This window comes from Pezoporus wallicus, unplaced genomic scaffold, assembly GCF_028554395.1.
Source record: "Pezoporus wallicus isolate ANWC-B61680 ecotype Strahan unplaced genomic scaffold, APGP_CSIRO_Pwel_v1 contig_7379, whole genome shotgun sequence".
NCBI lineage: Eukaryota > Metazoa > Chordata > Aves > Psittaciformes > Psittacidae > Pezoporus > Pezoporus wallicus.
In genome coordinates, this window is record NW_026642884.1 from 923,825 (window position 1) to 951,756 (window position 27,932).

At 41.3% G+C, this 27,932-nt stretch overlaps 1 protein-coding gene across 2 annotated transcripts in view; it reads right to left on the minus strand.

The window, feature by feature from the left end:
• The window catches only part of PELI2 (pellino E3 ubiquitin protein ligase family member 2), a 78,967-nt gene that overhangs the window by 6,860 nt on the left and 44,175 nt on the right, over positions 1 to 27,932 (minus strand). For both annotated transcript variants that reach the window (XM_057433036.1, XM_057433035.1), the window contains exon 3: positions 7,724 to 7,825. In XM_057433036.1, coding sequence (XP_057289019.1) covers positions 7,724 to 7,825 — 102 coding nt within the window. The remainder of the gene's footprint in view (positions 1 to 7,723; positions 7,826 to 27,932) is intronic.

Sequence of the window (27,932 nt, forward strand, 5' to 3'; positions counted from 1 at the left end):
TAATTCCAAGCCTGGAAATATCGAGGCAGCTAGAGTAGAAAACTTGATTAAAAATGGACAGAGGGATCTGAATGCCAACCAAATGTACAGGAAGACACATCAATACTTCTACAGGAAAATTAGCATTATACCAACTTTGAGCATAACAAGGAAAGCGGAGCAGAGGAACAAGGAGTGGAAAAGAATTTTAATTTTATACACACCTTGTGATCAAACAGAAGAAAATTAAGAATATTTTTCACATGAAACTACCTGCAATATCAGGCATCTACATTTATATAAAATAACCTCATTGTCCCCTAAGAAGTTACATTCCGCTTAGCTTCTTGCTCTTCAAAGCCAGCTATGGGAAGAGATGTATGGTTTCACCATTAACATATATCTCTGCAAACTAGATTTACTGTAAAGAAACATTATTCAAGCATCAAGGGAAGTGACATTATTAATACTTAACCCTTGTCACAACTGAACTGAGAGCAACAATATAGGGATCACTCCCGTACTTCCCAGTTCTACTTTGCAGTGTTAAAGACACGTTGAAATTCATGTCTGACGTGACATACCCAGTTACTTTCTCCACATCACAGGTCTCAACCCAAGTATAAGATGTGATCAGCTTGCTGCAGATAAAAGTGCTGAGGAAATACTAAAAAAGGCCTAATCAAAAGTATGCACTTCAATTTTTCACACAAAGTGACTACTAGAATACCCAAGAGACAGAGTTTAGAAACTGTTTAATATGGGACATTTCTGATTTATGTAACTTGACAAGTTACAGCTAAAACTTAAAGCTATATTCTGTAATACAGTATTACTCTATAAGACAGCATTATTCCCAACACACTTCTATTTCCCATCCAATTCCTGCTAAGAGTCAGCACTGACTAGCAGCAGGAAGCTTATTCATAACTTTTGACTGTACCTGTATGTTAAGTCTCTTAAAGGATAATCAGAAACGAACATGAATTGCATTTGTTTGTGCAAGTTTCTACATATTGCAGTCTCTCAAATAGATGACTCAGCTTTTAGATGTAATTAAGAGAAAAACCTGCCTTATTTTCCCTTAAATGATGACAAACACAGTAGTGTGTGCTCCCGGTCTTGCTCATATCATATTAATCAGTCAACATGAAATCTGAATGCTTCACTTCATATATAAGCATTAAAATGTAATTACTTTGCTCCTTAAAATACTATATGTACCTCATCCATAGAATCATAGAATAGTTAGGGGTAGAAAGGACCTTAAGATCTTTTAAATACTGGGTTTGCTTTTGTTTGCTTGGGGTTTTGTTTGTTCCCCCTGCACCCTTCTTACTGAAAAAGCCTTCTACAGAATCTGTATTACGATGTTTTGTGCTACAATTTAATACTAAAACTTATTCTAAAAAGTGGCCTTCTCATGGCAATTTCCTCATTCTGTATATCAAATAAGAATTCTGAGGTTGAGATCACCTGAAAAAAAAAGTCCCCCAGGAACAAATGAAGAACTTGATGCTATCACCATTTACCTACCAAGAAGTTTAACTCATCTGACTTTGCAGTCACTGCAGACTTGGTTCCACTATTCAAAGCTACTCTTTGCAGACTTTATTACCCCTTTCTCTTCCATTTTCCTGTATAGCACTGTCTTCTTTCCAATAGTTTTAGTCTGTATTTTGGGACTTTTCTTGTTAACTGCCTCATATATATTATTTCACTAAGCCATTTCCAGTATGTCCTGGGTTCAGCAGTAGCAGTCATTTTTCTCCTTCTTAGTAGCTGGTTCAGCGCTGTGTTTTTGACTTTCAGCCTGGGAACAGCGCTGATAACACCGATGTTTTTAGTTACTGCTCAAATGTTTAGTCTGACCAAGGACTTTGTGAGCCTCATGCTCTGCCAGGGAGGAGGGGAAGCCAGGAGGAAGCAGAGACAGGACACCTGACCCAAACTAACCAAAGAGGTATTCCATACCACAGCACATCATGCCCAGGATGTAAACTCAGAGTTAACCAGAAGGGCTGGCCCACTGCTTGATCGGGCTGCATATCGATGGGTGGTATAGTATTCTCTCCCCTTGTTACTTCCCTTATTATTATTATTGGTGGTAGCAGTAATGATTTGTGTTATACCTTAGTTACTGCACTGTTCTTATCTCAACCTGTGCGAGTTACACTCTTTCAATTCTCTTCCCTGTCCCTCCAGGAGTGGGGGCGGGGGGAAGAAAGGTGGGGGGGAGTGAGCGAGAGGGCTGCGTGGTTCTGATTTACAGCCTGGGCTTAAACCATGACACAGTAACAAACCATAAACCTTTCTACTGATCCGTAAGACCACTTCTGTTGTCTACACTACAGGTTATTGTTCAAAGCTGTGTAAGAGCCAGGCAGTCACTCAATTTGCTAGTATCTACTGTCAATCAAAAAAGTGCTATTAAAAACACTCACTCCTGAGACAAAGCAAAACCAGGCAACCTGCCAGCAGATAATTTAACAGCTACAGATTCTTGGACTTCAACAGAATTTCACTTTGATGATAGGGAGAATTGGACCATGCATCTTCTGAAAGGCTGTTCTTCAGAAAAAAGAAAAATAAATCAATTTTACATATTGGATGTACCTGCTTCTTGTATAAACTTGTAGTTATTAAGGGTACAGGCTACACATTTTGTTTCCTTTTATAATGATATGAACAGGTATAATCAACCCATTCTCATCCAACCAAGCCATGAAGGAGCAGGTTCTGCTCTAACTGATGCATCATGAACAGAATGGTTATTGAACTCCAATGAAAAAAAATCTTCATTATTAGCAGCATGCAGATGTTGCAGCATGTAGACTTTAAGAAATGCCAGATGGAACACATTAGTACATTCTCTTTTTGTTATTTCATGAAGAAATCTGATCTAGATGTTACCAAGACAAAGGTATATAGTAGCATTTGTACACAAATTTCACTATAGAATTACACTTAAAAAAAAAACAAAACCCAAACCACACACAACACAGCAGAACAACAGTTTAGCACATAAGAGCAGAACCACAGAGATGTCCAGGACATCTGGTTATGCAGGGTGATATAAACACTTTATTAACTGCTAAGTTCATGCATGAAAATATGACCCTTTTCATTTTATTATAGAAAATGTCAATAAAATTGGTATTTAGAGAGCCTGAACACTGCTCCTCAATGCCTTCTGAGCTTCCTTACTGTCCCTTGTTGCTCTGGTTTCAGCTTTAACAGTTCTTTAATTCCTTGCAGCTGGTAGAGCTGTGTTTTCAACTTTAGTCTGAGAATTACATTGATAACACACCAATGTTTTTAGTTGTTGCTCAGTAGCACTTACTCTGACCAAGGACTTTTCAGTCTCATGCTCTGCCAGTGAGGAGGGGCACAGGAAGCCAGGATGGAGCAGAGACAGGACACCTGACCCAAACTAGCCAAAGGGGTATTCCATACCACAGCACATCACGCCCAATATAGAAACTGGGGGGAGTCACCTGGAAGGGACTGATCTCAGGTCGGTCTGGGTATTGGTCAGCAGGTGGTGAGCAACTGTATTGTGCATCACTTGTCTTTTACTCCTCTTTTTCCCTATATTTTTATTTTAATTATTAAACTGTTACTCTCTCAACCCATGGGTTTTACCTTTTTGCAGTTTTCCCCATACCACTGGGGGGAGGGAGGGAGCGAGCGGGCGGCTGCATGGTACTTACATACAACAACAGCTATATAGTCTCCCCACACTTTCCATATATGCCTCACTTCCAATAAACCATCTACTTATGCTTCCTCTTGGTTATAAAATTGGAAAACATAAAATAAGAAGCTATTCTGGGTTTGTAATCTTTACAGTTTTCCCATTTGTTTCTGGAAAAACTTCAGAATAAAAGTCACCAACACATCACTCCTCCTATTTTCATGTTATTCACGGGTTAGAAATAATACCCTGACCAAGGAAACAAAAAACTCTGCTGTCCCTTTTTCCTATTTCAGGTCCCACTGACTAAGGTGTTACTAACAACCACCATTCCAAGCTTCTCACATTTCTTAGTATGGTTACCTTAGTGAAGTCAAGCAGTGCTACTACCCTATTTCACAGAGGGGAAGATGAAGATAAAAAAAAAACAAACACAACATTAAGTTATTTGCCCAAGATAATACGTGTCAGCAGCAGCCAAGGAGGGGCCTTAAGCTTCAAGGTAATTCTGTGGTCCAGGCATTATCTTCCCCTTTTCAGCTTCCCCATACCTTGCTAGTGTTCTACAGAAGCACATACATTTCAAAAGAAAACAGCAAAATCCAAGGATTGCCTATTCAAGTGATGCCAGATCAACAGTAAGACATTACTGTCTGGATCAACAGGGGACATATAATTTGTCATCATGTACCACTGGGCTGCACAAATCAGTCCTCAAATAATCTGATTGTTCACAATCAGGTTACTGCGTATAATTAAAATCTAATAGCTTTTCTAAATAATGGAAACCTCTTCAGCTGATCTCAGGCATTGCTTGAGCAGCAAAATACTGTCTCAGTCTACCAGACTATTCCTTTTCCAATTCTCACAGCTATCAGCCCCTCTAGGCCAATGTGTGGAACACAACCCCGAGAAGACAGCCACAGAGAGCAGAAACATGAACCAGGACACACTGCTAGAGGTCGAGAACAAGTCACAGCAAGACAGTCTACACATCAAGACAGAAGAAACAGACTGCACTGGAAAGAGAAATTTTAAGCAACATGTAAGCCTTAACTCTGACACATTAGGTATTTGAGGGGGGACCAGGAGGACCGAGACACTTTATCAACACAAGATTCAGCTCAAAAAAGTTTTACTGTTAAGATGGGATAATCTTACCCATTACAAGCTAAACTAGTCAGCTAACTATAAATGTATGGCAGATAACTGCCTGAACCATAGGCAGTCACACAGGTGACTCAGTACATGGACCAAAATTAGGGCTTTTGTGATATTTCCCGGGGCACCCAGGAGCTGCTGGAAGGAGAAAGCACAAGCTATGCTTGTGAGGGTGCAGCAAGGGATGTACACTCCAGTGCCAGCTGTAGAAGTGTAGGAGGTCTCTGGGGTAGGCAGCCAGCCCAAGCCATCTCGGTGTATGACCCTGTGCAAATTCCTCCACTTCCAAGCACCAATGGGTCTCAAAGGGAAGCAGGGGAAGATACGCTGTTAGCTGGGCTACTCTATAATTAACCAGCCCCTTCCTTGCTAAGTCAAACTTCTACCTTAGATCCAAAACATCCTTAATTAGCTGCCTTAACCTACTGCCTTAGACAAGGGTCACTTGGACATGTGGAGCACTGCTTTGCCTATTATGCATCTCCTTGCCTCAGACTGCTGAATTTTATTAGAATGACAGCTCAGCACCCCAACTGACCTAATTCTATACCAGTACCCCCCAAGTAAAAGATGTAAGCACCACTAGGATATTGCACAATCAAGAAAAGAGCTGTCTATATGATATGACCAGAAAAGCAGCTGTAATGCAACTCTAATTCTAGCTTTCAAAAAACAGCTTTTCAAAATGTTGGTTTGTTTTTTTTTTGTTTTGCGGTAGTTTTCTAATCAATTCTCCCAGTTGAATGGAAAGGGTTTGAAAGGGCCAGTTGAATCTGGCAAATCAACAAATGGTTACAGGATTGGTGCTACAGCCAGGGATTCAGCTACTTAGACAATGGGACTCACTTTGAGTAACCTGGTCTGCTGGAGACCACATGTCAAAGAAGCAGAAGAGCATCTTCAGATACAGGCTTGCCAAGCTGGCAAAGGGAGCTTTAAGCTAGAGTTGCCAGGCAAGGGGAACTTCAATCCATCCTGCTCCTGCTAGTTCCATCCTGGTGCCAGCAGGAGATTTCCAGAGCCTGAGAAGGGACTGCGGGACAGCAAGGGAGCAGCTAAAGAGCTCAACAGAAAGGATTTCCAGCCAATCCTGACAATAAGACAGCTTAATTGATGGGCCCAAATTAAATGCCTCTATGCAATGTATATAGGATGAGTGAAAAGCAAGAGGAGTTAGAGGCGTGCACATCACAAAGAGGTGGGGGGATACCTCCCACAACTGGAGTTCTGGAATGGAAGAACACGGGCTCTTCAGGAAGAACAGGCTGGGGAGACAAGGAGGGGGTATTGCTCTCTATGTTAATGACTGGCTGGAGTGCACAGAGCTCTTCTGCCTGTGAAACCTTTTAGCATCCAAAAACACATGAGATACTCATAGGTTTGGGAAAACAACCTGTCCCATTGACCATTTCTTTGGAAAGCCTTCCCTCCACTACCTAAGGGGGTCTTCAAGAAAACTTTAGAGGGACTTCGACAAGGGCCTGTAAGGATAGGACAAGGGGGAATGGCTTTAAGCTGACAGAGGGGAGGATTTAGATTAGGTATTAGGAAGAAAGTCTTCACTATGGGGGTGGTGAGACACTGGAACAGACTGCCCAGAGAAGCTGTGGCTGCCCCATCCCTGGCAGTGTTCAAGGCTGGGTTGGACGGTGCTTGGCACAACCTGCTCTACTGAAAGGTGTCCCTGCCTGTGGCAGGGAGTTGGAACTAGATAATCTTTAAGGTACCTTCCAACCCAAACCATTTGATGATTCTGTGCATTTACATACAGGAAAGTTTCACTGAAGCCAATAAGGGCACAAAAGAATATTGTAAAGATAAACAAGTATCACACAGTAACCAAAAGGATGGGTTAAATTTTTCTTTTACCAGTCAACATCAGTTCACTCTGCCTGTGCAATCCTTTGTGAAGCAGCAAATGAACAAGACTTTTTGGTTTTTTATTTTTTTGTATTTTTTCTTTAATCAAACCTTACTTGGACCTAACCATTCCAAAGTCACACTAGATTTTATATAGAGCAAAAAACCCAGAAGCCACATGAAGCACAGACATCTTGATAGTGTCTGTCAACAACTCAACTACACACCCTTCTAAATAGGAAAGACTGAATGAGGAGGGATAATTCATGGTAAGATGATCTAATCACTGACAAGACAAACCTGATTAGTCTAGACTGGAAAAAGCTGTGAGTGTTTGGTTTTTTTCAAGCTGGAGGTCTAAGTTTGTGCAGAATTTCTAGTCTATCATATATAAAATTAAGCACCGCACAAAAAAAAAAAGTTTTGTTTTCAGAATGTTAGATTCTGAAAAACACAAATGCATACAGGGAAGAGAAAACATATTAGAAAAACGTGTGCCTAGAGAAACTCTGCACAGTCCCCTACACCATTTGGTATATTTGCACACCATCCAGGAATGGCTTTCATTATCATTCTATCACTAGTTTGTCTCCTTTAGTGCACAGCTCCCACATTCCCCTCCCTATCCTTGCTTTTACCTTCCTTCTTCCCCATCCCATATCCTATTCCTATCCACTTCCTTTTTTACTCCAGCTACTTAATGAACTGAGGGTGAGGGGTGTATTCTTGTGCTTATTTACAAATTCAAACAGAGCACACATTTGTTTCTGGTGATATTTGTAAAACTGCTATGCTGTCCTTGCAGAAAAAGCAGAGTACAGTTAGAGCAGTAAGGATATTAACATGCTAGTGCTGGTTTGAGAAGAGCAGAGAATGTGAAACTGCAAAGTCCTCCCGTATTAATGCAACTGGGTTCAACCATGGAAATTCCACAGATCACAGAGGACACCCAGAATAATGTAATGCAGAACTGTGGTTCCATATGTTGCTTTTAAAAAACAATGCATATATTGCATAGAGTCTTACCTGAAACATGTCTGTATCTTTATCATGAGTATACTCCACTACAACAGTCTGGTTTCTGGATAACGTGTAAGAGATACTGTGCTGACCTTTACAGCTGATTGCCTGTTGAATAAAAGAATATGTCTATTGTATACAGCTTCCACAAAAATAGTATCAAATTCATTTCACTATATAAACACCTTTACTATGATCAGGAAAAGCAGTGTATTGTAACATGTTATTACAAGGCTAGGTAATCACATTCACTAGGATTTTTTATTTTGCTTTTAATGAAAACCCCAGGTGGCACTAGTTTGTTTCTAGTTCAGAAGTGCCCAGTACCTACCATTTTCACAGTTTAGACTCCAAACACATGGTTTTCTCTGAATTTATAGTAAGTTCCTAACCCTCATAGGAACTTGTATCCTAGCACAGACTTTGGGGTTAGGATTCTTTGGTTTCTGTTTTTTCAAGCAAGTGAGCAATACGTTTGATTTACAGTTAAAAGCGCCAGGATTTCAGAGATATCATTACAGTTAAATAGATTTCTAGTTACATCAGAAAGAGCCTAACAATTTTAAATGTGATGATAAGTGAATGCTTTCAGCCTATTTTTCCTCATTAAAAGGGTACTTCATACTACCTGTCAAAGGAAACTGGTCTCTATAGATGTGAATACAGCAAAGACAAAATAGTATTCTAGTATTTGAAACTAGACTAGAAAAGGACAACTGCTATGCTATTGTACCACACTAAGATTTAAATCCTTATTTGTTAAGAATTTCCAGATTTACATCTCTAGGTTCCCTTTTTATTAGTCCAGCAAGTCCTTCAGAGAACAGAAGAGAGACATCACCCCAACACAGAAGCAGTCTCAACTTGGAAAGAAACAGCAACCTTGATTGAAAGAAACAGTTTTCCTTGATTAATAAATACAGAGCATAGCTGCCACAGCACAGAGCCATAATGGGGGCAGAACCTAGAGATCCTTTCAGAACCTCCGAGACTCAGCATACAAAATCTTTGTGGCACCAATGATCATTTTTTCAAGCTTAAAGACCAACACTCACTTCAAATGATTAAATGGTGCCAAAGTATAACTGAGCTAACTGTACAATGTAAATGCACCAGTAAAAGCTTCAGGACAGAGGGAAACAAGCTGAGAAATCTATTGGCAAATAGGGAAATACATGCAAATATAAGGTCCACGTAACTGCACACAATTATGAAAGGTAATGACTATTACTGCTCAGGAAACACTCTGCAGACACTTACGTATTGAATTAATAAGTTAATTAAAGCTTTCCTTAGCTTACCCTGCTAAGGGGGGGTAATTTTCTAGAAGAGGTTCTCTCACTAGCTCTATTCCTTCATGCTGCTCTTCACCTACAAAATCCACAGATAGGGATGATTAAACTAAGCAGCTAAATATATTCTACTCTTCTGTCATCTCTCACAAAAATCTAAATGATCCCAAAGCTATAGATCAATTATTAAACAAATCATTAAAAGTTTTACTGAATGTTGGAGGTAGTAACACCACCTACATGCATATTAAAAGCCTACTAACAGTTAGCAAAAGTATTTGACATAGAATTACTGAAAACACATATTGGAAGAATTCTTTTCTGTAAATCTCATGCACTTACAGCAACAGATGAGAGACTACTTTTGCAACACGCCTCGCACTGAAAGCTCTTAACACTTGCTAAACAAATGCTCAACATTGCTAAGGATTTAGGCTTAGGAGTTACTACTTGGAGGCAAAGGATCCATCATCTTTGTTGGCAACATGGGCAGTGGGATCAAGCACACCCTCAGCAAGGTTGCCAGTGACACCAAGCTGTGTGGTGTGGCTGACATGCTGGAGAGAAGGGATGGGATCCATAGGGACCTGAGCAGGCTGGAGAGGTGGGATAGTGCCAGCTTCGTGAAGTTCAACAAGGCCAGGTCCTGCACCTGGGTTGGGGTAACCTCAAGCACAAATACAGGCTGGGCAGAGACTGGATTATGAAGAGAAGGCACAGCTTTTCTTCAGAGAAGCTGTGGCTGCCCCATCCCTGGCAGTGTTCAAGGCCAGGCTGGATGGGGCTTTGAGCAACCTGGTCTAGTGGAAGGTGTCCCTACCCATGGCATAGGGGTGGAACTGCATGAGCTTTAAGGGGCAATTCCCTTAAATGATATGATTCTTTGACCATTCAATGATATGATTCTTTGACTAAGCAAGATAACTTTTCCCAATCTCTTCCAGTACTATTTTCTGCAATGAAGCTTTTGACAAAATTTCAAGGCATTGGTTTTTGTTCCAATTACTGTAGCAAGAGCTGAAAAGTGAGGTAAACATTATTTGATAATCACTGGTACACAGATTCTAAATTTACCAGCTTAAATTTATGTTTTGTAATAACCATTACACAGGCATGTTGCAAGAACAAACATCACCTTGAGATGCAATTCAAATGAAATCACTAACACTTTGGGACATCCTAAGACACTGAACTCTAGGTCTGAAATACACATGAAGACCTTTCTTTCTATGCATATTTGACAACTTACAAGGGGATCTCAAGCCCTGAGCAGGTCTTGGGTATTTCTAGAATATCAGTGAAACACAGTGATGAACAGGAGACCCTCACACCTTGCATTTTAAGCATAATACTGCAATAATGAATTTATATTCCTATTTCAGATATCAAACACCAGATAGTAATAGCTTTCACACACAAAATTTTCATTTATTTCCACAAAACTGTGACAGCTGCAGATACAGTGATGGACAGGCCTATCACCAACTGTGAACATGATGGCCCTTGGCTTCAGCTTCCAGACAGTCTGTGGAGCACTGACCATCAGCAACCTGGTAAAATTCCTGGACAGGGATATGTTAATAATGCCCATTAGGTTGACCAGGGTATCTTCTCTGAAATACTGGAGTAGGACACAATCTTTTTCTCCAGGTGTTCCTTTCCCTTCCCAACTTCTCTTCCTCGTCTTATTTCCCCTCCTCTTTGTTTTCCGCTATTTAAATCCAGTTACTTTCAGTGTGAAATGCCACAATAATTTCCTGGAATTGTGTAATCATTTTTCAAATAAAAGAACATTATGAGAAGTGTTTCAACTTGCGCTTTCACAGTCTGCTCAGTACCAACAGTTGCTCCAATTCATATATCTTTTACAGGCACATTAATTGCTGGTCTCAAAGCAATTGTCCGCTTCCAAGTAAGAAAAAAAAAATAAACAGCAGAATTTCAGGAAGCACACAAATAAAGAAGAACTACGAGCTATTCACAACGACTGACTAGTGAAAGGTAAGTATCTTAATAAAACAATACTGTAAGTGGAATGCTGAATGAAGGATCATGAAGGATTTTTTCTGCTTGAGGAGCTATAGAATCACACTACAAGACCACAAAAAAGTATGGTGAAATTGGTTTGTAGCAACCAAAATAGTGAGGTTGCCTTTTCACTGCTTTTAGCATTCAAATTTCCAGACTTCTTTTCCCCCCGCCCCCACCAGTAGGATGTCATCTCCCCTGCCCCAAACCTTGATGTTGTCACATAACTGCACTGCTGCAGCAGCTGAAGTGAGAAAAGTCCTGACTCTTGCAAGACATATAGCAGCATTACAAGTTGTAGCAGATGACTGAAGAGTTTCATGCTGGATGCCACCATGTCCACCTTCCAGGCAGGAAATAAAACATGAAAGAACAAAAAGCAGGCACTAAACTTTACCTCTATCTCTTCAACTCCACCTCAAGGCTGACAAGATCCATCAGAGCAATAACGAGTATTTTCAAAGGTTGTACTCAGCGTCCACCAAGCTTTTGAGTGTATGGGCCAGTATCAGCTTAATTTGAGAGCAGCTGTCTCGTATCTTTCAGGTTCTTAAAAGTTTAATGAAAGTCATCAATTGAGCACAGAAAAAAAGCTACATTAGTTCCTGGCAGAGGCAAATACTGGAAAACCCTCACTAATGTATATAGCCTGAGCCTGCCAAACCAATCTGAAACATGTGGCTCCAGACCGGCCATAGCATATGCCATCTCTTGTCCAGCAAGAATTCTGGTGGGGAGACACAGGCTAGATTACTTCAGTTGCCCACAGAACAGTCTGTTTTATATGGTTAACTGTCTCAAGATGCTGAATTCAAGTAATTCCCTTTGGAGGGAACAGATAGTGAAGTGGAGACTGACAAAACCCCTGTGGACTGATAAAACAGATAATAGCCATAAGGGACTTTTCCAGCATGATTCCACTGCCAGTGACTTTATGTTTGCATTAGGGCTGAGGGATTTTAGAAAGCCCAAATGCCAAATGAAAGCAACAAGGGAATACAGAGGTGCCATATTCTACTTGGCATGAAGGGACAGACATCCCAACATCTTTCCAAAGCAGAGCTTGTGTTTGTACAGTAATCCATCCTTCTCCATAGGGCTTTAACCTGGAAGAGTGTGCAGCAGCTCCAAGCCTCACTGTATGTTGAGCAGTGAGTTTACCCCAGCAGCAAGACGCCTCCCCTCCCATCACTCAAAAGCAAACCCTGCAGTTACCCCCACTGTGGCACTCCCCCTCCCTTGAGATGCCTGTCCAGTGATTCTGGGTCATCAAAACTACCATATGTTATCAGAGACTGAGAGAAGCTGCATCTTAGAAGGCACGCTCTCTCTCCTCCACGCTAATATGGACTAAGCAAGTATTTGTGGCTTTGGGGTTTCTTTTAAACTTTCCTGGTAGCTCAGTTCTGAACTATATTCTTTCTGCTGGCTGGCATTACACTTGGCCTTGGTTTCTCCGCTGCCTCCTTACACACACTTTTCATTCTTGCTCTTATCTCTCCCTTTTGAGAACAAAACCACATTCTAGCACTCTGCACTCACAATCAAAGCATTAGTTAAAGGCTATGGCTTACAAATCTGCTAGGTCTCAGAGGAGCTAAGATCAAATAGAGGCTGCTTTCCCAACAGCAATACTGCAACTGGAACATCCTAGCCTACCTGAATTCTTTGCTCTCCACTCATTCCCCTGGAAAGGCAGCTGCTATCAGTTTCACCATCATTTCAAGATCTGAGAAAGTAGAGTTCCCTAAATCCCACATATAAAAATCCTTGCAGATAAGGGGAATAAGAATACACAAAACCAGCATTTTTTAATCCTCTGCCTTTTTTAGCAGAGATACAGAAAAAGGAGGGAACACAACTAAAAAGTATTAAATCTTCAGCAGACTGGACATAAGCCCAATCGACTGGCAGTGACGCACAACACCACATTTGCAAACACCCAGCGTTACCCGGGAGTGAGCACTGCACTGAGTGACACCACTCTAGAGTACCACCTCTCCCCTAAGCACTGACAGCATAGGCAGCTACTGCCCTGGAAACGCACAGAAGGTCAGTAAAAATGTTAACTGTTTCCTGGTGCACAATGACAGATTAGTGTCAAACACATCTCCAGAAATGCCTTTATCAACTGACAAACCACAAGGTTAAACAGGAGCAGACTACCCCTTCTGCAGAGCATACAAAAAGCCTGTAAAATAATCTGATGCAAGATGGAATTCTTTTTCCGAGAGGTTAATTATACCAGTGTTGGATTTCTCCAAGTGTAACAAGAAAACTCACATTTTCCTTAAAGTCCTTTTTTTTTTAACGGGCTATTCAGATCTCTGCAAGTTCCCGCTTTGCACACAGTGATGAACTAGTGTGTATTCTTAAAATCTGTCTTCTGTAATAAGCATGTCCCTGTTTTGACCTATGACAGACATAAGGGTATAGCAAAGATTCTAGCTTGAGGCTCAAGACCTGAAGTACAGTTGGGTTTCTGGTTCTTTATTTAGCAAGTTTCCTTAGTAAGATATTCTACATTCTTTCCTGTTAGGGTGGTGAGACACTGGAATAGGTTGCACAGGGAGGTTGTGAATGCTCCATCCCTGGCAGTGTTCAAGGCCAGGTTGGATGAGGCCTTGGGTGATATGGTTTAGTGTGAGGTGTCCCTGCCCACGGCAGGGGGTTGGAACTAGATGATCTTAAAGTCCTTTCCAACCCTAACGATTCTATGATTCTATGATTTATCCCTGTGCAGATGTTACAACTACCCTGAGCCAGATGTTGCCTATCTAGGACCATCTTCTGGTGTGCCACAGCTCTCCCCACACACTGACGAAGTTGCTCATTTCCCTCAGTAATCTTCAGTCCAAGAGTTCAAGAACAGGTCAGGAGCTCACAGCATGACTGCATTCTTAACACTATTAGGTCAAGCCTTCAATGTAAGGAGCACATCAATAAACTGGAAAAGCAGATCCCAAAATTCTCACAGCCTTTAAGCTGCTGCTTGGAGGCTTGGAAGAAGCAGGTCTAACCCACTTCTAGAAATGGAGATTTTGCTTTCTTCTGGTCTGCAATGTTTCCAAGAAAAAACAAACAAAACAAAAACCAAATAAATAAATAAAGAAAAAAAAAACCAGCCCAAGAAAACTCTGCACACTGAAATTGAAATTTAAACTTCCCACTTCACTTGTGCCTAGCAAGCTCCCCACAGATCATGAGAGAGACTTAACACCATTATGGTCACCAAGTCTTCTGCACTATAGCAGAAAGTGAGGGCTAAAATCCGTTAAGAAAGAGGCAGATGTCTCACAGGAAGGGCTGCTCTATTAGAATAGGAGTTTTAGTTTAGTTAATTAGGTTGGATTAGGACAATAAAATGATTTATGGGAACACTTTAGTTTTCTTTGTTGGTAGTCAAGCTGACCGACACCACACTGACGTGTTTAAAATTAATGACAGCAGTGCCTTCATGAGTTAAATGCTTTCTTACTTGGCTGCCAGCCTTCTATTTCTTTTATAAAAAGAGAACACAAGAAACACTCAGGGTTGTCAGACAAAAGATCTTGCAACTTAAAAGGAAGCTTTAGCTAGCAAGGAAGGAAGCGAAGAACACATCGCATTTCCACTGGATTTCTGGACTGACTTCCAGAGCCAGCAGACATTAGGTTACCGTAACAAAACACAACAAAAGCTCATGAACGTGACACACTGATGTTTTGCCCACATCAGAAAAGCGTGTCCACTTTGGAAGTTTCCCAGCAAATTGTGACAAATGTCAATTCATATAACTAAAGACTGCAATTTTACTCTGTCTCATCTTAAACCCAACAGTAATTGCACAGAATTACTGCTTCTGTAACACTAGATTGCAATAACACTGAAAATTTACACTGACCTCTGGCTACTGATACAGCCATTATACATAATTTTCCTTTAGCGTTTCACAAAGAAACTAGACATTATCATGGAAACCTTATGGGTTTCATGTGCCTACAGGAATGGCTGAAATGACTGAAGCAACCAGAACCACAGGCCCAGCTGTTCAGCAAGTCTGCATCTGCTCCCTGCACAGCTCTGAACAAGCCCATGTTCAATGTTCTTCCTTTCCTCCAAAACAAGTGTCTACATTAGAACTGCAACATCTATGCACACATTTTTGTAAATTTTGTCTGTCTAATATTTCAGCTGTTAATATTCTCTTGACAACTAAATGTGTGTTAGGAAATGGTCAAAAAAAGACTAAGAGTTAGAAAATACAAGTAAAACCATGCCACCATAAAGAAGTTAAATTTTGTACACAGCACTTAAATATTTGTCAGAAATATGCACTAATGCATATACTGATGTTGCAGCTACCTACAGGCAAATTGTTTCTTTTTCTTGCATGGCAAAACTGAACAGAACAATGCTTGCCTTCTGAAAAACACCAATTAACTGCAAAAACATTACAAATTCTTTACTGGTTTCAGATGGTTTTGGTAATTACATGATTTAAGCCCTAACAGACCAGGGGGGAGTTAAAAACGCACATGTAACAAGCAATTTGACAACAAGTACTTGATTTTTGAAGAAACAGTTTAAAATTATTTATGCGTAGCAAGGTCCGCAACCCCAGTCACAGCAATCAAGCTAATGCACACAGCCTGCAAGGCCACCCCTCCTCAATCTGCTGAATGTGAACTGCCCCCCAAAACTCATGGTACAAGGCTCTGTGCCTATGCAGAAACAATTCCACCAAATAGGCTAGCTTATTTACACTTCAGGCTTTTACAGCTTTCAAAGCATTCACAAGTTCTATGTACCCTTTCACGCTGAGCTTGGAGACTGAAGGGGGAGGGGGCAGAGGGGACATCACATTTGTCTCCGGCATACATCAAAGCCATCTGCTACAAGTGCACGTGTGGGGTTGTGTGTTGCCACTCAAGCAATTTACCATTTATCAACTCAATAGGCAGATGTGAAATGATTTTCTCCATTTGCTGAATTTGAGTTGGTGTGCAATTTTAGACAACCAGCGCGCACAGTGCGTATCACTCTTTCTCCAGAAGAGGTGTCAAAATACGCTGTTCCCTAATTCTCCATTTTGGGTAAGGGGGCAATGATCTGAAAGTTTTTCTAGACAAGCTAGGTCAGGGCTGACAGACACTTAACTGTATGTTGTTATTCCCGCAAATAACAGGGTAGGCTGAGAATATTCAAAACACATCTTCAAGATGCACAGTGGCTGTTAACCAGAGTGCACAGATTAAAGTTAGGTGGCCAAAATCATCATTGTTGCAGCCACTTACCAGACTCAAGCTCTACCTTGTACCTATGACTTCTGAGCAGCTCTGGTAAAGTAACCCACGGTGTTCCACTTAATAATTCAAAGTATAAAAAGCAGCTCAAAATAGGTGCCGTTTTATACTAACAGGCACAGCTGCATGATACAGTAGCTCAGGAATTGTTCTGTCAATCACAAACTTTTGGTGGTTGTGAATCAACAGCTTACCTGACCAACCTGTGAATCATTTTCCTCCCCATGCCACATTTTAGCTTTTCTAGTCCTTAAAATGTTTCTATACCCTTTCAATTTTTTTGCATCTGCATTCAGGAACATTATATTGCAAGTGATCTTTCATCCATCTTTGAAATTAAGTCTGTAGTTTTCCTCCTTTAGTCAGGTTAGCAAATTTCCTCCCCCAGGCAGACTAGAGATGGAGATAGCTCAGAGGCACAACACAGAGCTGCAGCAGTGTCAGATACACCAGCTACCCACAGCATAAATCATTTACCCCAAACTCCAGAACACTCCTCTGAGCAAATCACTGCCTGCACACTGCTGTTAATAGAAGGTGTAATTCTATTGCAACTGCTCTGAAGCAGTCTGCTTTAATCCTGTGTTGCGGACACATTTCACCTGCTTTGGAAAGCAGGAGACATACGTTTATCACCATCCTGTACTTAATTACATGTATTACATACAACTCATACTACAACTTCTCATTTACTCCACCAGGTATTCTCTTTTCCTCAGGTATTATCTTAACTGATCACTGTGGAGCATATAGAGATGCACCCGCTGTGTTACAGGTTAGATTCCCATATACCTGTCAATACAGACTATAAACAAATGATTTAAGATACTTTAACTTTTTAGAAGATACATCTGTCCCTGTTTCAGCTTCAACCCACTATGCAGTCATACTACTGTCTAAAAAAAAAAGTTCATACGGGCATGAATTTGCAAAGTGGTTTTGCAGGATATTTTATTTCCATTTGTAGAAAGGAAGCAAAACTGCCCAGAAAAGTAGGACCAAAAAATTGAACGTATTACTGCCAGGATGCCACTTTGGAATGAGACCTTTTAACAATGTAATGAGCATTTGAGGTTTTCTATCTGCAACAAACAGGGAAGAGGAGAGATAAGCAGCCAAGCTCTGCTGAGAGCTCTTGTTTCTGGTCATGCTGCTGGGAGTTCAGTAGTGCTAAGGTTCACTACCTTTATACAACGGAGCTGGTTCCCATCTCCACAGGAGAGAAGCCTAAGAAACCTTCTCGCTTGAAAGCAAGGGGAGCAGAAGAAACTAGCAGTCTACTGAAAGAGACTTTGCACAAGAGTCAGCTCAGCTACAACCTCTTCAGGGACAAAAAGACTAATTGGTTGACCAAAAAAAGCCTACTATCCAGAGAGTTGTGTTGAACACGATGCTTACTCTATTAAGATCACATACTGAAGACCAGTATGACATTCCCCTATGCGTGGCTTCCTGAAAACAAAACTCCTGACCCCCAAACTCCTGGCATTAGTGAACCAAGTGTAGTATTTCTTCTGGAAGACTATAAGCCTATAAATTTAAGCATGAAGGCATAAACATGATTTTGCAACTGCAGGTGGAGCACATCCCCCAATACTCTTGATACACCCACAAAAATATCAGTAATTAGAGAAGGATGCAACAGTGTCTGTAGCTGAACATTGGTGCCAACAGCCTACAATTCATTTATATACATAGGAACAAAAGCAGCAGATGCCTGCTACACTTACGTAATTGGATATGCCAAGCGCACAAAAAAACCCACAGATCAGAATCCTCAACTAAAAAACAGACAAAAAAAAAAACAAACCCCACAGTGACAAAGTCCCCTCGAGGGCTTTTATCAATAGAGGGACTGAAAGATTTGTACACTTCGTGCATCAGCAGTGAATGCTTCTGTGAATCAAAGAAGCATGCATGAGCACCAATCTAAGCCTGCCTGCCAAAGGAGAGCACATAATAAGGGATGCATACCATCCTGTAGCTTCCTGAAACCATAAATTCAATGACACAAATCAATTTTACATTAAGACAGAAAAAAGTTCTCCAGACTTGTTAAGCAGCTGCACAAAAATCTCTCACAAGGAAAAAACAAAAAAAAAATAAATTGAACTTCCTCTTTCAAAAGAGCCATTAAGTGCTTACAGAAAGCAGTTATGTTTTACAGAGCCCAACAAGGGATAGAAGCTGCCTTCTAGACTTAACACTATAGCCGGAGTATTGTCCTGATAGAAAGCACACTCTTTGACAGATCAACCTCAAAAGCAATCAGATTCTTTTCTAGCAGTCTGAGATTCCTACAGAAATTACAAGAAGTCACTGCAACAAAACAGACTTTCTAACATTTTCCTTTGTGGAGACTACCAACAAAAACAATTCCTGCAGAACAGTTCAGCTGGTACTTGAACCAAGTTGGACAAATATTATTGACAGCAGCCCACAAGAAAAACAAGTTCAGCTCACCTTTCAAAAAGGGCATCCTACAGCAAGACATTCTTGGGGGTAGCAGTAACAAGAGGTGCATTTGTAAGATCAGGCTTGTATATGGATGAAGGTGATGAGTCTGATCAGCAGGCTCTCAATACACAAATACTCAAGTATAAGAAATAGCATGCAAGTTAGTAGCAGACATCTTGCATGTGGGAAACAATCACTTTTGATTTAAGCCCTATGAATATAGGGTACACAAAAGCATTTCTAATCTTTCTACTTGCCACTTATAAATATCACTAAGCAACCTCTTTTAACTCTGTTTAACTGAGCTACTTAAGTGATTAAGTGCTACTTAAGTGCATGTAAACTGAAAAATATCAGCTTGCTAACAAGCAGGAAGCAAGGAGGTTTCTTCACTATATGCGCAGTTGCCAAGCTCATTTCAAAACATAAGTGACTGTAAGCTCCTCCAATGCTGTCTCTGAATACATACAGAACTGAAAACAAGTCTGGCCCCAATTCACAGGCTTTTTTTAATTATCCAGAGGAAAAAAGACAAACTATCTCTTCACAGAGGAGATAGCACAGCTCTGGCAGTTTGCAGTAACTAACATTGCCTCTCCATCTTGCAGAGAAGAAAGAACAGTGAGAAAGCAACACATACATATCCCATTCTCAGTCACTCACCTGGATCACAGACTCATAGAATAGTTAGGGTTGGAAAGGACCTTAAGATCATCAAGTTCCAACCCCCCTGCCATGGGCAGGGACACTTCACCATATCACCCAAGGCCTTGTCCAATCTGGTCTTGAACACTGCCAGGTGTTAACAACCACATTCAGGATTCATTTATCAGAATGCTTTGTCCCTCGCACTCATGCCATTTTACAGTCCAAGCTAACACCTAGATTCATAAAATACATTCAATACTAGGACAGGAAGGTTCAGCTGAAATCCAAGTAATTCAGCACCTTCGTCTATTTTTTAACTGCAGCGTGGAATACCAGATTGGGAAAAATGTCAGTATCAACTCGAGTAAGTAAGAGTACACAAGAACTGTCTGAGAGCACTTAAGTCAAAATGTGGGTCACATCTGTCACTAAATAGCTTTGATATTTGAGTGGAGCCCAACTTAACTGTAAGTCAGTCCAACCCAAACAGTTACCGCCGCAGATATGCCACATTCTCAGCCCTCGCCCCGCAGAGCGGAGTGCTCTACCTACCATTTAAGCAAATTCCAAAACCCAGGGTGTCGAGGGTGAGCAAAGGGCAAGTAACACCCAGAAAAATACATGGCAGTAGACATTTGACACAGTACACATCTGTTTTGTTATATCAGATAAAGACCAACACAGCCCATTACTATTACAACACGGCAGTGAAATCCCTCCCTCTGTAGCTCTGGTATGGAATAAATTTACCTTACTCTAGACTGTAATGAAGGATATTCTGCAGCACAATTCCCAGTGTTCAGAGAAACTAACAGGAGGATTAGTTGTCTCTATTGGTCTCAGTTCCTGTTATTTTCATTGTGTTCTTGAATTCTAATCTTTATCATTTTTCAGGAAGACTGATTCAGACAGAGGGGAGGAAGGAAAACGTGTGTTCCTAAAATTTAAATCTATAACGGGGGCTTAAAAATCCCAGGCACAAAGCTTTGTTTTAAAATGTATAATAGTGGAATTCAGTTTTAGCAGGCTGTACTAGATGCGCTCATATCCAGAAGTCACCACTTACCTCTTGTGCGGTTTATTCAAATTTGAAGCAAGCTTTACGGGCAACTTGTTTTATATTCATATGTAATGCTGGATAACAGAACAGCTCATCAGAAGCTATGCACTTAACACAGCATGATTTTACCATCAATATGTATCCCTCCCCCCCAATACACACATACAGGCTCTCGCAGAAATAAGCAAGACAGAATTCCATCCTGTATTAATACATGACAGATCACTAGAACAGGTTGCCCAGAGGGGTTGTGGAGTCTCCCATGTTGGAGATATTCAAGGCCCGCCTGGACAAGTTCCTGTGTGATGTACTCTAGCTTACCCTGCTCTTGCAGGAGGGTTGGACTACATGATTTTTTGAAGTCCCTTCCAACCCTGAGGATTCTGTGATTTTTTTCCACGTTTCCTTAATAATAAGGACCAAGTTATCTGAATATATGATCAGAAAGGCGCAATTTTTTTCAAGGTTCAGCACAAGACTAGAGTTGTAATAGCAAAATTATGGGCTATGTCACTATACCTATGAAAAATGCAGACTAGTACCCAGTGATGCATGGAATTTGCGGTTTTATACTGAATGAGACAAACACTGACAAACAATATTAAATAATGATACAGTGCACTTAGTAGGATAAAGCAGCCTACATTTTTATGGAAAATACAGACAGCTTATGGAATTAGAATCATAGAATAGTTAGGGGTTGGAAAGGACCTTAAGATCATCTAGTTCCAACCCCCCTGCCATGAGCAGGGACACCTTACGCTAAATCATATCACCCAAGGCCTCGTCCAACCTGGTCTTGAACACTGCCAGGGATGAAGCATTCACAACGTCCCTCAGCAACCCATTCCAGTGCCTCACCACCCTTACAGGAAAGAATTTCCTCCTTATATCCAATCTAAACTGCCCCTGTTTAAGTTCTAACCCGTTACCCCTTGTCCTGTCATTAGAGGGTCTCTAATGAAGAGTCCCTCTGCAGCATCCCTATAGGCCCCCTTCAGATACTGGAACACTGCTATGAGGTCTCCACGCAGCCTTCTCTTCTCCAGGCTGAACAACCCCAACTTCCTCAGCCCGCCTTCATACAGGAGGTGCTCCAGTCCCCTCATCATCCTCGTGGCCCTTCTCTAGACTTGTTCCAAAAGTTCCATGTCCTTTTTATGCTGAGGACACCAGAACTGCACACAATACTCCAGGTGAGGTCTCACAAGAGCAGAGTAGAGGGGCAGGATCACCTCCTTTGACCTGCTGGTCACGCTCCTTTTGATGCAGCCCAGGATACGGTTGGCTTTCTGGGCTGCAAGCACACACTGAAGCCGGCTCATGTTCATTTTCTCATCAACCAGCACCCCCAAGTTCTTCTCCGAGGGGTGCTCTGAATCTCTTCTCTGGCCAACCTGTAGCTGTGCCTGGGATTGCTCCAACCCAGGTGTAGGACCTTGCACTTGGCATGGTTAAACTTCATAAGGCTGGCAACTTCATAAGGTTGACCTCACAAGCATGTCAAGGTCCCTCTGGATGGCATTCCTTCCCTCCAGGGTATCAACTCAACCACACAGCTTGGTGTCATCGGCAAACTTGCTGAGGGCGCACTCAATCCCACTGTCCATGTCAGCGATGAAGATGTTAAACAAGACCGGTCCCAACACCGATCCCTGAGGGACACCACTTGTTACTGGTCTCCAGCTGGACATTGAGCCATTGACCACAACTCTTTGTGTGCGGCCATCCAGCCAGTTCTTTATCCACCAAGTGGTCCATCCATCAAATTGATGTCTCTCCAATTTAGAGACAAGGATGTTGTGTGGAACAGTGTCGAACGCTTTACACAAGTCCAGGTAGATGACATCAACTGCTCTACCCCTGTCCATCAGTTCTGTAGCCCCATCATAAAAGGCCACCAAATTGGTCAGGCAGGATTTCCCCTCAGTGAAGCCATGCTGGCTGTCACCAAGCACCTTGTTGATTTTCATGTGCCTCAGCATGCCTTCCAGGAGAATCTGCTCCAAGATTTTGCCAGGCACAGAGGTGAGACTGACTGGTCTGTAATTCCCTGGGTCATCCGTTTTCCCCTTCTTGAAAATGGGGGTTATAGTTCCCTTTTTCCAGTCATCGGGAACTTCACCTGACTGCCATGATTTCTCAAATATGATGGACAGTGGCTTAGCAACTTCATTAGCCAGCTCCTTCAGGACCCGCGGATGGATTTCATCAGGACCCACGGACTTGTGCACGTTCAGATTTTTAAGATGGTCTCGAACCAGATCCTCTCCTACAGTGGGCCCAAGGTCTTCATTCTCACAGTCCCTGCATCTGCCTTCCAAGACTTGGGTGGTTTGGTCAGAGCCTTTGCCAGTGAAGACCGAGGCAAAGAAGTCATTCAGAACCTCAGCCTTCTCCAAATCCTGTGTAGCCAGTTCTCCCAAGAGCTTCCTGAGGGGGCCTACATTCTCCCTAGTCTGTTTTTTATTTGCTACATACCTGAAGAATCCCTTCCTGTTATCCTTAACATCCCGAGCCTATTTGAATTCTAACTGGGCCTCAGCTTTCCTAACCTGGTCCCTAGCTTCCTGGACAACATCCCTGTACTCTTCCCAGGCCACCTGTCCTTGCTTCCACTTTCTGTAAGCCTCTTTCTTCCTTTGAATTTTCCTCAGCAGCTCCTTATCCATCCAAGGACGTCTCCTGGCCCTCCTGCTGCACTTCCTTCTAGTTGGGATGCAACACTCCTGAGCTTGTAGCAGGTGATACTTGAATATCAACCAACAGTCTTGGGCTCCCCTGCCCTCTAGGGCTGTATCCCATGGAACCTTACTAAGCAGGTTCCTGAAGAGGCCAAAGTCTGCTCTTTTGAATTCCAGGGCAGTGAGCTTGCTGCACGCTCTTCTCACTATCCTGAGGATCTCAAATTCTAGCATCTCATGATCGCTGCATCCAAGGCTGCCCTGGAGAGTCACATTTCCAACCAGCCCTTCCCTGTTGGTGAGCACAAGGTCAAGCATGGCACCTCTCCTTGTCGGCTCCTCTGTTACTTGCAGAAGGAAGTTGCCTTCCACACAATCGAGGAACCTCCTGGATTGCTTGTGCCGGGCCGTACTGTCCCTCCAGCAGATGTCAGGGTGGTTGAAGTCCCCCACGAGAAGAACGGCCTGCAAGCGTGAAGCTTTTCCTGTCTATGGAGTGCTTCATCCGCAGGTTCTCCTTGATCAGGCGGTCTGTAACAGATCCCCACAGGAATGTCTTCCATAGCTATAATCCCTTTAACCCTGACCCACAAACTCTCTGTGGACTGCTCACCTGTCCCCAGACAGAGTTCCATACTCCCCAGCCTATCCCTAACATAAAGGGCAACTCCCCCTCCCCGCCTGCCAGGCCTGTCTTTTCTAAAGAGCCTGTAACCTTCCATTCCAACACTCCGCTCATAGGAGTCATCCCACCATGTTTCTGTGATGCTTGTTATATCATACTCCCGTAGATGTGCACACATCTCCAATTCCTCTTGTTTGTTCCCCATGCTACAGGCATTTGTATAGAGGCATCTGAGCTGAGCTCCAACTGAAGCCGGCCCATTGGCTGGAGCAGCTGGGATATCTCTACAGTGCTCTAAGCATTTATTATAGGTGCTGGCAACTGAATTACATACAGCAAAAAGCACATCAAGTACCTTTTTCCCCCAGCATGACTGGATACAAGTTCTTTACATAGAAATTAGTGTTTAACAGTGTTAACTGATGATTTAAATCATGTTTTTAATTTGATGCCTTAAACTACTTAATTTCTTAAATTAGTTGTTTATATCAAGTTTTAACACATTGGGAAAAAAAAAATCTTTGCTGCACTGAACTCTTCTGGTAGAGCTTCAGCTCTCAGTCTTGGGACAGTTAAGAGTAGTTAGCAGCACTGTTAAGCTACCCATAATAAAGATAAATGAGTTCAAGACTATTGCTTAAATTTAAGAACTTATAAATTTAGATATATGTTTCTGAGAGCTTTACTAGCAATATGTGATGTTTCACAGTCAAATCACCTCACCATCTACAATTTTATAAGTTTACTGAAAAGTAAGTTAACAAAACCAAAACCATGCCCTCTCCTCCCCCCCCCCCCAGTATTCAATTTCTTAACCTTTTACACTGCAGCACAACACACGTGCTATGTCAGGAGCCTGCAAAACTCCCCTGTACAACACCACCATGCTGCCTTCTTCAAGTTACAACTCTGAACATCTAGGAGACTTCGCCCCAAGTTTTATGTTTTTGACTGCTGGTGAGACATTCACCGTCTTGCCTTGCAGGCAGCACATGAACTGGAGATTGCCAGTTAAAAGTGTGTTAGCACAGACACCTACAAGGTGTATTCAGCTGAAGAGATAATTGTTTACTCACTCTTTTCAGCCCATGAACACAACTGTTCCCAAAGGAACAGCTTGTGCTTAAGTTCCCAAACATGTCTGGAACCGTGAGCTGAGCTAGATACCCACCATTTAATGTTGTTTTGACCAACTTAGCAGTTTGAAGGACAACATCTTTAATCCACAACCAGATCTGAAGTTTAGCCTGTTGATTGTTACACAGGTTTTTAGCTTAGCGTGTATTCATTTCATGTGCCAAATAACTGCGTATATTACAGACCAACATTAGTTTCTAAGATTTGATGACTCCAGCAGAAAAATTATGCTGCACATAGTAAGAACAGATTTCCCTCTGCAAGTCCTCTGCCAGAAAGTCCCATTACCACTTTGAGAGCTGCTGCATAAAAGCATTCCCAGAATTGTCTAAATCATTTGCACTATGCTATCCCTTTTTTCTGCACTCACCTTCACCTCGGACATATCAACCCTTTATTGTTTCTTGACCAAATGACAGTAGTTGCATGATTTGGAAAATATATAGAGTATATAATTAAAAACATTTAAATCACATGGCTTTAAGTCAAATACTAGTCAAATTCCAGTACACTTCTTTAATATGTGGATGGTATCCAAAGGAATTCTCAGGACACTGAATGTACAAATGGCAAGTGAAGTCAACTGTATATGAGTGAATCTGGAAGCAGTTATAGATACTCCTTGGAGCAACTGCTATCTGCAAATAAAGATTATCTAACAAAGGCAGCAGTAGAAAAATTAAAAATAGCCTTTTAATAATATAAAATAGGCAGCAGTGACTACGAAGATAAAATTACAAAAACTGATCAGCCAGCCACCACTATGCTGAGCCAAAGAGGTCAATGTGGGTATCTACACTGCAATCGACTCTTTCATGAGGTATGAACTGCAAAGCTACAAAACCAGCAGGAAGCCTGATTAACTGACAACACGAAAATGTCAGTCCAGATCAAATTCCAGGTTAAAAAAAATATTAAGAACTTAAACATTTTTAGAATATAATAAATTGAAATCCAAAGAAAAATATAATCTCTCCAAAAATCAGTAACTGACAAATGTATTCAAATTCACATTTAATTATAACTGAAAAAAGCTTATCAGTTTTCATAACAAACACCCAACAAGCTAGTACAGATACAAGTGATTCTTAAAAACAAGTAGTAAGTAACACAGTAGTGTTGGAGAAACACAGACCACACAGAGTGCAATGCCAAAGAAATATTATCTTCATGTGCAGATTGTACACAAACAGCTTTAATTAAAGAATTACTTTTAGAAAACTGTACTGAAACCCCTATTCAGTTTTTCTGTAAGTACGTAAGGAAGCATTTGAGCATCTCTAAATGAATGCACTGCCCACCTGCAACTGACTTAGAACAATTTACTGTCTCAGCATGCCTAGTCTTACTAAAACATTATTGTTTACATTGACTCTCCCATGCTTTATTAATTCTCTGGGATAAAGGCAGTTATTAACAGCAACTTATTAATAGCAAGCCCAGTAAGTGAAGTAATATGTAGAAAACATTTCAGAACTAAAAGGGTTTTTCAGCTACATTAATCTATCCCGCTGTATTAGCCCCTTACTAAATAAAATAGCTATAACAAGTAATTTATAAATACCCTTTATGAAAGTATCTCACTGTGGCCATTTAGCTCCTGTACATGGCAACTGATGTAAAAGTGGTTTCACGCAAGAGATTCACCCTCTGACTATTAAGTTAGGTCAGTGAATATGGGTAACACAGGGATTTAATTTAATGACAGAAGCTATAAATTAAAATTCATGGTTGATTCTAAACCACTTCTTTACACTATATACATTATCATTCCAAATTTACAATTGTGCAGATTAAATACAAGCTTCAGTTTGAGGATCTTTTGGTATTCGATTTTCTTATTGTGCCTCTATAAGGGAGTAGCAAATAAACTCTTAAATCTCTACTTTGTTAGCTGTGAATGGCATCTGCTTTGAAAGCAAAAAGCCCTGCCAGCCGAGAGGCTTTCTTCATATCCACGAAGGCATGGGCTTTTACCTCTGTCATGATTTAACCAGGACCACCTCCTCCCCGCAATCCAGTTCCTCTGCAGACAGAGTTGAAGCTACAAATCACATTGGGGCAATAAAGATAGTATCTTCCTTTAATCTTTCGGTACTAATGCTTCCCAGGTTTTCTACCCACATTGTATACATAGATACTACTGTCTCTCTATAAACACTATCATTTTCTTCACATAAAAGTCTCAAGTTTGGCATTTGCTCACAAACAGCCCTGTTTTTATAACATCCAGTTCCCTGCACTGCTAACAGCGGCTACTGTAACCAAGAATATTTTCCATCATTCTCAGTCCACCACAGCTACTGCAACACAACTTTACCTCATCCCCCACCCCATCTTTAAAGAAAAGAGTAAGCAACAGCTTCAGAATGACCCTTGGGCACTATTTTCTCCCAAAGAGCACTTTAATCATAATTAAAGAGTTTAAAAATCTTAATTATAATTTCTGTATCACCTCAGACTTTCCCCATACCACATATCTTCCAGTTTCAGCCAGCTGTCCCAATGTTAGTTTTTAAGTAAACCACGCTTGGCATCTTTCAGTCTGCTCCATGCTAATTTGATTTCATCAAGATACTAAAAGACACCAAGACTTTAAGTCATTTCTTACTAACTTGCTCCAATAGTGAACTATTCTCCTATAAAGCTTCTCCTTCGAGTTGGTATGGCTTCAGCTTCTAGCTCTAGTTATTGACCCTCCTGCTAGAACAGAATGCCTTTTAGCATCCCATATTTTCATGGCCGCAGGATACATGCTAACAGAGCTCCATAGTCTTTGAGAAGTAAAACAGGCTGCTATTCAAGGAGTTTCAGCTTTCATACAGCAGCAAGTTTAAATTGCCAGCCAGTTCCTGCAGTTGGTAAGCAAATTTGTGAGCCACTTTCTGCCATGGAAATGGCAGTTTATTGAGTAGCTGCGGTAAGTAACTTGAAGAATAGCTACTTTAAGCTGCCAGTTTTCATTTCATGTCAGTCTATTCCCTCGTTCAACTGAGTTT